The sequence below is a fragment of the Littorina saxatilis genome, linkage group LG9 (assembly GCF_037325665.1).
Source record: "Littorina saxatilis isolate snail1 linkage group LG9, US_GU_Lsax_2.0, whole genome shotgun sequence".
NCBI classification, from domain to species: domain Eukaryota; kingdom Metazoa; phylum Mollusca; class Gastropoda; order Littorinimorpha; family Littorinidae; genus Littorina; species Littorina saxatilis.
In genome coordinates, this window is record NC_090253.1 from 13,578,370 (window position 1) to 13,590,869 (window position 12,500).

The window sequence follows — 12,500 nt, forward strand, 5'->3', positions numbered from 1 at the left end:
CAAACATTTGACATACGTACATATCAACGTTCCGCTCATGACCTGATGATGACCGTAGTGTCTGGGCACAAATGAGGACAGCTGAAATTAATTATCTTTGGAAGCCAAACACATCCGCGTTTATCTATCATTGTGCCTTTCTCTCCTTAACAAAATAAAAAATAAAAACACAAAACAAATAACATTCAAAAATAAAGAATCATACAACAATTACGACAAGCATTTCGTTCTGTCAATTAACCGTTCATCTCTTTTTACTTTTTATTTTATTTCTGTTCTTGTGTTTATGTCAACTTTGTTTTAAAGAGAGACCGAAATGAAAAATCGCTCTATTTCTTCCCAATTTTTCTTTCTCGGTAATTTGATACAGTCTCTAATCAAACATATTATTCAGTTGGGAAAACTGGAAGATTTGGTAGCGAACTAAACAAAAAACATGTTCCTGACTCAACACTGCTGCGATTGGGGACGTAAATCTGAACTTCATTCCAATGGAAAACGTGCAAAGCCTGATTGGTGGCATAAGGATGTGTGGCTTTTCTAAAGCATGTCCTTAATTGAGTGAAGTCGACTTCGCGAAGCTGACTGCACGGAGCTTTAAAGCACTGAGTTTTTGGTAAACATACTTCGGGCTCAATTGTTTGTTTGTTTGTTTGCTTAACGCCCAGCCGACCGCGAAGGGCCATATCAGGGCGGTGCTGCTTTGACATATAACGTGCGCCACAAATAAGACAGAAGTCGCAGCACAGGCTTCATGTCTCACCCGGTCACATTATTCTGACACCGGACCAACCAGTCCTAGCACTAACCCCATAATGCCAGACGCCAGGCGGAGCAGCCACTAGATTGCCAATTTTAATGTCTTAGGTATGACCCGGCCGGGGTTCGAACCCACGACCTCCCGATCACGGGGCGGACGCCTTACCACTAGGCCAACCGTGCCGGTGTAACACGAAATTCTTACTGCACGAAATATTTACTCCGGAGTAAAAATTTCGTACGAAATTCTTACTCCGAGTACACTTTTCGTACGAGAAAAGAACTCCCTAAGGCATGAACAAATGACTCCCTCCACGAAATGTTGACTCCCCAATTTTTTTACTTCCAGTAAAAATCTCGTACGCGAAAATGAGATGCGGGCGAAGGGATAATGCCAATACGTGATCTCGCGCAAACGAATGTCGCGCTACCCTCCTTCCACCCCTTCCACCACCAAGACTAACAGGGGACAGGGGAGTAAAAGTTGCGTACACCTGGCGTGGGCAGTAAATTGCTCGTGTTACGGTGGAATAATTTATTCGTTATTTATTCGTCAGGGGAGTAACATTTTCGACCGAAATGTTACTCGGAACACACCTGTCGTGGGGAGTAATTTTCTCGTGTTTTGGGGGAGTAAGTTTTTCGTGAAGGGAGTACAATTTTCGTACGACATTTTTACTCCGGAGTAAAAATCTCGTGGGAGTAATTTTCTCGTGTTACACCGGTCAGGCTGAATGAAGGACCGATTACTAGCCAGCAGGCTACAACTAAACACACTTTTTTTTCTACCACCAGCAAGTACAGTACTTTAAACTTTTGGGGCTTTCTAATTATTGTCATGTCTGCAGCCGTAAACGAAAATGAAATATGTGATTGACCGTTGACCTGCAATGTTGTGTTCATGTAAGGGACATGAATCAAAATAATCAACAGGAGTATTTATCACTATTATCAAGCGGTTTCAGAGCATGAAGGAATTTTCGACATGTACACTTGCATATATATCCTTTCAGACCCAGATAAAAGGAAAAAAATCGGAGTACAAACAAACAAACAAAGAAGCAAGCAAGCAAACAGTCAATCGCACACACACACACACACACACACACACTCGCACGCTCGCACGCACGCACGCACACAAACGCACTCACACACACACACACACACACACACACACACTTAAAGACAAAGACACATGCACACACACTCTTGCGCACATGCAAACATCGCGTCATTTCCTGTGCAAATATATACTAGTTTACATAAGCACATGCGCAGGAAACAGGATCGACAGCGGAAATTTGTTGTGTCTTTGTCACAGGTTCTGTAATGCGAGACAAGTTTGTCGCAGCACACAGGGTAAATAGGCTGTTAAATACACGTGGAGGTGTAACAGCCTACACTGTTGACTCAATGCCCAAATGCATTTACTGGTGCACTCTATTTCTGTACACAGAGAGAGAGAGAGAGAGAGAGAGAGAGAGAGAGAGAGAGAGAGAGAGAGAGAGAGAGAGAGAGAGAGAGAGAGAGAGAGAGAGAGAGAGAGAGAGAGAGAGAGAGAGACGTAGACTGGTGCATGCAGGCAAATAACCTGCCAGAAACGCAGACATTGATACAAACAAGGGCTCTTTATTTCAATCAAAAAAATGATTAACTGTCATGATGAAAGAACAAACGGGTATGGCGTTACCAAATTGTCCCTTCTCTTTCGAGCTCAAGGAAAGATGACACTCTGAACCGATCACTGCCGTTTCATCGGACACTCCCGTGCTGGTTGTAGCTGATTACACAAAAAACGATGCTAGGACGAAAGCATTTATGACTAATTGTACCAATTTTGTATCTCTTCAAATGGCACAGTATAAAAAGGGCTGAGAGACCGGTGTCCGATCATCAGTACAGGCTTACACTTTCTTGCAAAGTGAGCGTTTTCTTCTCCATTGCTGGTGGCACTAATTGTAGGTTACCAGGGTTTTCTACGACTTTGGGTTGAGATTTCTGCTGGAAAAAGTTCCAGAAAGCAACGGTTGTCGTCAAAGCCAGAAAGATGAGAACGATGGTCGCGTGTTTCCGTTGTTTGGCTGCTGTTGTGGTATGAATTTCTTTCCTTTGTTTTTGTGTGTTCATGTGCATTTCGTAAGGTTTCTCATTACAATGGAAATCAGTCTTTAAGACCTCCTAAAAGCTGAAAAAATCATGTCTGAAAAAAGAATGTCTTAAAATTAAAGGTAAATGACAGAGTTTGTGAACAAAAAGTTTAAGAATACAAGGTTTCATAATGGAGAAATCTTAAAGCGGGTAGCTCTTAGAAGGGGAATTCCTCTGAATGTTAAAATGTTCTAACGCAACTTGATGTTATCATGCTAAAAAGTAGAGTGTTGTGATGTTGTATGTTTATTATTTTATTTTTATGCTGATATTCAGATCTTGTGTTGAAATAGTCTATCGTGATTTTTAAATGATACAAAGGAACAATGCAATGTCAGCTTTCATTGTCATTGTTATTTTCCCCTTGCGTAGACCATACCAGGGCCGGATCTGGGGGGGGGTTCCTGGGTTCCGGAACACCCCCCCCCCCTGGCCATCCAATGTACCTCTCAGAGAGAGAAAAAAAGTGGACTTTTTAAGCTCTTCCCCCAACTCCCTCAGTTTATTTGGTCTTCTAAAACTATTTCAAATTTTGAACAACATCAAGTCGACAACGGCCTGCCCTCCCCGTTATAAGTCCATCATCATAGTAATATTCAAAGTAAAGAGTCCTGTCAGACTTATTTACTAGGCATATATGTCTTTGGGATTATTCCACTGAACCACTATGGTAAATGAATATATGAAGTATTTTGTTACTGTTGAAAATGTGTAATTTTGATTCCCAGTTGCAAGGAAAGACCAAAAAATGACCTCACAAATGCAAAATTTCCTCGGCTTCTGGGAGGCTTTGCCCCCCAGCGGGGCGTTGCCCCCGCACCCCACCGGGGCCTGGACGGCCCTTGGACCCCTGCCTTCAGTTGGAACCCCCCCCCCCCCCTCAAACGAACTTGGTCCGGCCCTGCATACTATCAGTCTTATCATGCACATGACTTAGTGGTACATTTCAAGGATTTCTTAGTCTTAGTTGTAAGAAGGGGTCGTGTGTGTGGTATATCATAGAACAGAAGTAATTTATAATTAGAAGTAGATCATATACCTGTGAATAGAACTATGACGTGTTCAATGTACATTTTAAACACATTTCTGTAACAAGTTTCGAACATGTTTCATACTTATATAGCTACTTGCAAAAAGTGGCACATATAATAAACATTTTAATTGTTGAGGAGACTTTATGTTAAAAGTACATATAAATTAGTACCGACTCAAGTTTGCACGTAGTTATTTCCCTTGCACCCTAGGATTCGTATAAGAATGAGAATGAGAATGCTTATTCCATTACCCTCGGACAATAACATAAATAAAAATAAAAATGGAACTCTCCCTCGAGGATAGCAAATATAAAACTGAAACAAATTGAAGAATATGAGGATTGTTTTGAAATTATGTGTTGCATGTTTTCAGCACTTCGCTTTTGAACGCCATGCAGTTGGCAGCCTATTTTTCCTGTGGACAAGAGAATTAGCTAATAACAGCATCTTCTCGAATTTGCACGTAGTTATTTTCCTTCAACCGTAGGATTCGAAATGGACACAACCTCGATAATAGAAAACAAATTCGTTATGCTTGTTTGTGGCATTTTGCTTCCCTTCAAACTTGTGCCGGGATTCTGAATGTACACACCCTTGAGAATAGGAAACACATATATATATATAGGCCTATAACTGTTTTGAAAGTATCGTTTGCTTGAAGGTTTCAATAGACTTCAGAATTAACCATGGTGCTAAATAAATGTCTTCAAAACTAAATGTCTGTGAAATCGAAAGGCTATAAATGCTAATACAATTGAGACTAAATATTTTCAAAACTGCGAACATTACCAATCAGTTTTTTTGTTTTTTTCAACTTTATTGTTTTTAAGTCAAGTAATCCGGTAGGCTTCGTGGGGACTTTATGTTTTTTTCAACTTTATTGTTTTTAAGTCAAGTAATCCAGTAGGCTTCGTGGGGACTTTATGTTTTTTTCAACTTTATTGTTTTTAAGTCAAGTAATCCGGTAGGCTTCGTGGGGATTTATGATTTTGTTTTTCTCATTTTCTTCCCTTGCCTGTTTTTTTTTGGTCTCCCTTTCCGTTTAATCGACAGTGACTTGTTTGTCTCTCATTTCGTGGCTGTAAGATTTCATATTTACGTGTTCACAATTGTTTGTCTCTCATTTCGTGGCTGTAAGATTTCATATTTACGTGTTCACAATTGTTTGCATACCCATTTCAGCTGCTGACAAGTAAAGGTAAGCCATGATTAATACCAGTGCCAGTGTGTGTGTGTGTGTGTGTGTGTGTGTGTGTGTGTGGGGGTGTGTGTGTGTGTGTGTGTGTGTGATTGTGTGTATGTGTGTGTGTGTGTGTGTGGGTATGTGTGTACCCCCGTTTCCACAGGTTTGGTTGCCTAAATCACCATAAGGCAACCATCCACACGTGGATGGCAACCTAAACTCTGGATGACAACCTAATTGTGTGGATGGTCGCTTCATTTAACACCGTTAAATTGACTTTTTTGACGGAAAGAATGTCATAACAATGTTCAAAATGACATTCTTTCCGTCCTCTATAGGCGACGAAATAGGTCAAATTTTGTGCATTTTTTAGTGCAAAATTCTTCGATGCCGGAGCGAGTACTGCACCCAGTGCTGTTGTAGTGCAAGTGCACTAGAAAGGCACTACACCCAGTGCCGCCTCTTAGGTAACCATCCACACTTTAGGTACGTGTGTGTGGGTGTGTGTGGGTGTGTGTGTGTGTGTGTGTGTGTGTGTGTGTGTGTGTGTGTGTGTGTGTGTGTGTGTGCGTGTGCGTGCGCCAAAAGAAGCACTTGTATGAGCGGACAATATTCCTTTTACATAGGGCTTTTAAAAGGATATTACTTTTCGTGTAAACGGTCGTCATTCATCACCAAATATTTGTTGAGAGTTTTCAGAAGGCTGCCAGCTTCACTCGCAGAATGGAGGTCGGTGTGGTTGGGTTGCTTACATTCATTTCGCAGAATGGTAAAGGTATCAGCACGAAATTAATTCAGCAGCAAGAAAGAAACAAATCTGTTCACGTTGTACAGAAAGCAGGCAGACTGTTGATTTTTTGTATGTGTTCCAGTAAAAAGACGCTCTTCTTTTTCCTTGTACAAGCCTAGCCAGATTAGTGACGGAGAACATCATCGTATACACTGGGTGGCCGAGTGGTAACGCACTTGCGCTCGGAAGCGAGAGGTTGCGAGTTCGACCCTGGGTCAGGGCGTTAGCAATTTTCTCCCCCCTTTCATAACCTAGGTGGTGGGTTCAAGTGCTAGTCTTTCGGATGAGACGACAAACCGAGGTCCCTTCGTGTACACTACATTGGGGTGTGCACGTTAAAGATCCCACGATTGACAAAAGGGTCTTTCCTGGCAAAATTGTATAGGCATAGATAAAAAATGTCCACCAAAATACCCGTGTGACTTGGAATAATAGGCCGTGAAAAGTAGGATATGCGCCGAAATGGCTGCGATCTGCTGGCCGATGTGAATGCGTGATGTATTGTGTAAAACAAATCCATCTCACACGGCATAAATAAATCCCTGCGCCTTGAATATGTGCGCGATATAAATTGCATAAAAAAAATTTAAAAAAATCCCTGCGCTTAGAACTGTACCCTCGGAATACGCGCGATATAAGCCTCATATTGATATTGATTGAAAAAGTAATATTTTAGATCTAAATAACGTTTTCCATGAACACTCGTAGTCGAATTTTTTTAAATTTTTTATAAAAGACACAACAGAAAAGAAACAAAAAAGAAATGATGCTGTGACAAGTCTTAAAACGTCCCCAAGATGGTTTTTGCAATTGAATCTCAGTTTGGAACGTTAGCAGACTATCTGTATGGATGTTGGCGGACGTTCTTGTCTGAAGTACTTTGTGTGTTCTTACTTCGTATGTTTTATTGTTGTTTGTTTTTGTTTGTATGGTTGTTGTCATAATTATGTTGTTCAGTTGTTTTAAGAGCAGATGAACCACACGTTTCCATCCATTGTTTAATTGTATGGACAATAAATGATCTGATGTCTTATGTCTTATGTCTGTTACGTATTTCATCTTCAGCCTCAGCTCAGCTAGGTGACCAGTGCAAGCTCAAGGCCGACGTGGTCTTCATCGTGGATTCCTCACGAAGCATCTGGCCTCCTCACTTTGAGATCGAGAAGCAGTTCTTGGCCAACATCACGACGCAGCTCAACGTCGGCCCTGACGCGACGCACGTGGGCGTCATCAGTTTTTCCAAGGGGGCGCGCGTGGAGCTATATTTAAACAACATGACGGATGACGTCGCGGCGCTACAGGAAAAGATTCTGAACATCGCGTTCATGTCTGGTGGAAGGACGGAAACTTACTTGGCGCTCAGGTAACGCTATGCGCAGATGTGTGTCAAGGGAGAGCTTGTGAGAAGAACTACTCGATTGCAACATTAAGTTTCGATTCTAGAATTAACGCTGATCAAGGGTGGACGAGGGGAGGAAGGGGCGGGGGGGGGGGGGGTGGTGCACCTCCAGGTATATATATATATTTTTTTTTAAAAGTCTGATTCCGTGGCAATATCTAAGCTCAGATGGCACCAGCTAGCACCCTTTTGCTTCTTCGGTCAAAAAATGTTGCTGCGTGTTTACCGTTTCTTTGTACCCCTCGGGGTAGGTGAAAGTAACTTTTGCCTCTCCCTGCAGCATGGCACGCGAGGAATTGTTCAGCCCTGCCAACGGGGCGAGGGACGACGTTCCCCACATCATCATCATCATCACTGACGGCGACTCCAGCGACAGGAAAATGACAAAGAAGCAGGCTGACATTGTCAGGGACAAAGGCATTCAGGTAAGTGGTCGTGATCATCGTTGCCATTGTCGTGGTAGTCGACTTCATTCTCCTCCCCGTTTTGGCCTAGTCCTAAGTTTCCACTATAATCGCCATCGTCGTCGACATTATCATTGGGATGATTGTGGTTTTACGCCCTCACGGTAAAGCAATTAGGGCCATGCTCCCGGGTGATATCCAGATTTGAAAGCGAACATTAGCAGGAACATTATTATCGTCTTCTTTTGTTTCTTCTTTTCGTTGAATTTTATATTCGTTATTGTTCTCGTTATCATCATCATGATCATGATCATCAGCATCAGCAGCAGCATCGTCGTCGTCGTCGTTGTTGTCGTCATCATGATCATGATCATCAGCATCAGCAGCAGCATCATCAGCATACCATCATCACCACAATCAACCCACAACCACCACCACCACCACATTGACTCCTCCTTGTCTGTGTCCGGCCAGGTGTTCGTGGTGGGCATCGGTCACTACCTGGACCCCGAGCAGCTGATGGAGATAGCCACGGAGAGCTCCGAGACCTACGTACACACCGTGGACAGCTTCACCTCTCTTGAGAGCGCCATGCCCAACCTCATCCCTGCCGCATGCCGCGGTGAGATGCGTTTTGATGTTACGCTAGATGCTTTGGTATTTGGGGCTGTTTGAGGTTGGTTTGGTATGCGAGTCGGTTGTTTTCTTGATTGCTCAGTGGATGAGGGCATACTTATGTCTGGCATACCTAAGGAAAGTCTATGCGCACACATATTCTCACGCACACGCGCACGCTTACGCACGCACACAAACACACAGACCTACGCGCACGCACACACACACACACACACACACACACACACGCGCGAGCGCGCGCGCATGCACACTACCCCTTTACATGCACACACACACACACATACACACACACACACACACACACATACACACATAAATATACACACACATACCTAAAGTGTGGATGGTTACCTAAGAGGCGGCACTGGGTGTAGTGCCTTTCTAGTGCACTTGCACTACAACAGCACTGGGTGCAGTACTCGCTCCGGCATCGAAAAATTTTGCACTAAAAAATGCACAAAATTTGACCTATTTCGTCGCCTATAGAGGACGGAAAGAATGTCATTTTGAACATTGTTATGACATTCTTTCCGTCAAAAAAGTCAATTTAACGGTGTTAAATGAAGCGAGCATCCACACAATTAGGTTGCCATCCAGAGTTTAGGTTGCCATCCACGTGTGGATGGTTGCCTTATGGTGATTTAGGCAACCAAACCTGTGGAAACATGGGTACACACACACACACACAAACACACACACACACACATACACATACACGCACAAAAAAGCCATGTGGATTCCAGTTTTAGCAGAAATAGGAAGATTTCCTTTAGGACTAAACATGTTATCACAAAGCATATCGTATTGGGCACATATTTTGAAAACGGAGAATAAATCACTTATTCATCAAATATATGAAGAAATGTTAAACCAAGCGCCAAAAAATCCGTGGCTAACTTTCATCAAAGAGCTTTTGTACAAAATAGGTTTTAAACATGTATGGCTTAATCAATATACATTTGACATCGGTAAACTACAAAACGCCATTCAAGAAAAGTTAAGGGTTAACTACATCAAGTTTTGGGAGAAAATTAAATGTGAAGGTCGTCCAAGGCTGAAATTTTATTCCTCTGTAAGCAAGACATACGAAGTTCAGCCATACCTTATAAGCATTACGAATATCAAGCATAGACATTTACTGAGTAAATTAAGGACAAGTACACACTCTTTAAAAATTGAAACTGGAAGACATAATAACATACCAAGAGAAAATCGTTTATGTAATAAATGTAACGTTATTGAAGATGAAATTCACTTCCTAGACGGATGTCAAAAGTTCACTGAACTGCGAAATGATTTTATAAAGGATCTATCAAATATAGATATAAAGTATTCCAACAATAAACCTAGTGAAGTATTTTGCGAAGACAGAATACAAATTCGTCTAGGAAAGTTTATTTCAGATTGTTTTAATCGCTCTTTGTGTCAATAACCAATTTGGTTCCGACAATAAAATATATTCTATTCTATTCTATTCTATTCTATTCTATTCTATTCTATTCTAAACAAGCACACACACACACACACACACACACACACACACACACACACACACACACACACATATATACACACACACACATACACACACACACACACATATACACACACACACACACACACACACACACACGCACACATACACACACACACACACACACACACACACACACACTCAAAAACCCACACATCGCTTTACCTTCCCACTTCTTTATCACAATTCGTATTTAACATCCAGCATTTAACTGAAATTACTCACCACTGCCCAAATCTACAACTAATTCTTGCTCAGTTTCAGCCACCACCACCTCTCCTCCAGAGAAAATCACTACTCCCCAGAAAGAGACACCTGGCCCTGATGCTACAGATGAACCGATGATCAGTGATGAGACTAAAAAAGGTACAGAAATAAAAGCATCGAATTTTAACACCCGTCGTTTAAGACCCCGAGATGTAGGACTTCTCTTTCATGACCTCCCTTCTTCTTCTTCTTCTGCGTTCGTGGGATGAAACTCCCACGTACACTCGTGTTGTTTGCACGAGTGGAATTTTACGTGTATGACCGTTTTTTACCCCGCCATTTAGGGAGCCATACGCCGTTTTCGGAGGAAGCATGCTGGGTATTTTCGTGTTTCTATAACCCACCGAACTCTGACATGGATTACAGGATCTTTTTCGTGCGCACTTGGTCTTGTGCTTGCGTGTACACACGGGGGGTGTTCGGACACCGAGGAGAGTCTGCACACAAAGTTGACTCTGAGAAATAAATCTCTCGCCGAACGTGGGGACGAACTCACGCTGACAGCGGCCAACTGGATACAAATCCAGCGCGCTACCGACTGAGCTACATTCCCGCCTATGACCTTCCGATTTCAGATGTTCGGTTTGTAACTTTTGTAAATGTACTTCCATGTTAAGATTCTCTCCTGTTTAGGACCTGATTTTGTTTCCGATTTTCGGAGGTCTTACAAAGGGATTTATAGATTTTGTTTTGTTTGTTTGTTTGCTTAACGCCCAGCCGACCACGAAGGGCCATATCAGGGCGGTGCTGCTTTGACATATAACGTGCGCCACACACAAGACAGAAGTCGCAGCACAGGCTTCGTGTCTCACCCAGTCACATTATTCTGACACCGGACCAACCAGTCCTAGCACTAACCCCATAATGCCAGACGCCAGGCGGAGCAGCCACTAGATTGCCAATTTTAAAGTCTTAGGCATGACCCGGCCGGGGTTCGAACTCACGACCTCCCGATCACGGGGCGGACGCCTTACCACTAGGCCAACCGTGCCGGTCGGATTTATAGATAAATTACATGGTATAACAAGTCGCGTAAGGCGAAATTACTAATTTAGTCAAGCTGTCGAACTCACGGAATGAAACTGAACGCACTGCATTTTTTTCACCAAGACAATACAGCTTCGTCGATCCCCGCGAGAAGGAAATAGCTCACTTTTCACGTGCAAAACGAAGTGAAGTTGACAAGCCTGAATAGCGCGGTAGCTTATTGCACTAAGCAGCAAAGCGCGCTTTTCTGTATTCTGTTTAACTTTCTGAGCTTGTTTTGAATACAACATATCATATCTATATGTTTTTGGAATCAGGAAATGATAAAGAATAAGATGATATCATTTTAATTTTATTATTAACAAACCTATTTTCGTTAATTGTTATCACAGTAATATCTTGGATTTAATCAAGTTTTGACAAAATGTTTTAACATAGAGGGGGAATCGAGACGATAGGGTCGTGGTGTATAGATTTTTAGACTTATAATTTGATGAAGAATATGATGCAATCTGTTTTTAATCTGTATGCGATAATCGATTTTAATGACAACTTTAATGAGCAAACTAATTAACTAACTGTTAAGCTTCCGAGCTGCAAATCAATCCCATAGTCCGGACTTGGTCAAAAATTGCTTGTCCAAAATGTCAACGAATTTGGTAGAAAAATGAGGGCGTGACAGTGCGGCCTCAATTTTCACAAAAAGCCGGATATGACGTCATCAAAGATTTTCTTTCTCTTTCTTTCTCTCTATTTTCCTTATTTATTTATTTATTTATTTCGTTATTTCTTACTCTCTATTTTGCTTCTTTCTTTCTTTCCTTCTTTGTTTATTTTTGCTTTGTTCCCTTCTTTTTACATTTAGTCAAGTTTTGACTAAATGTTTTAACATAGAGGGGGAATCGAGACGAGGGTCGTGGTGTATGTGTGTGTGTGTGTGTGTGTGTGTGTGTGCGTGCGTGCGTGCGTGCGTGTAGAGCGATTCAGACCAAACTACTGGGCCGATCTTTATGAAATTTTACATGAGAGTTCCTGGGATTGATATCCCCGAACGTTTTTCTCCTTTTTTCGATAAATGTCTTTGATGACGTCATATCCGGCTTTTCGTGAAAGTTGAGGCGGCACTGTCACGCTCTCATTTTTCAACCAAATTGGTTGAAATTTTGGTCAAGTAGTCTTCGACAAAGCCCGGACTTCGGTATTGCATTTCAGCGTGATGGCTTAAAAATTAATTAATGACTTTGGTCATTAAAAATCTGAAAATTGTAAAAAAAAATAAAAATTTATAAAACGATCCAAATTTACGTTTATCTTATTCTCCATCATTTGCTGATTCCAAAAACATATAAATATGTTATA

At 41.8% G+C, this 12,500-nt stretch overlaps 1 protein-coding gene across 2 annotated transcripts in view; it reads left to right on the forward strand.

The window, feature by feature from the left end:
* The first annotated feature begins 2,566 nt into the window (after positions 1-2,566).
* Positions 2,567-12,500, forward strand: part of LOC138975335 (cartilage matrix protein-like) — a 19,135-nt gene continuing 9,201 nt past the window's right edge. The window contains exons 1-6 of one of the 2 annotated variants that reach the window (XM_070347997.1): positions 2,567-2,851; positions 5,124-5,139; positions 6,980-7,277; positions 7,594-7,738; positions 8,192-8,339; positions 10,152-10,253. In XM_070347997.1, coding sequence (XP_070204098.1) covers positions 2,807-2,851; positions 5,124-5,139; positions 6,980-7,277; positions 7,594-7,738; positions 8,192-8,339; positions 10,152-10,253 — 754 coding nt within the window. In that variant the 5' untranslated portion in view covers positions 2,567-2,806. Of the gene's footprint in view, positions 2,852-5,123; positions 5,140-6,979; positions 7,278-7,593; positions 7,739-8,191; positions 8,340-10,145; positions 10,254-12,500 lie in introns of both variants that reach the window. The other variant, XM_070347996.1, reaches the window with a different exon arrangement.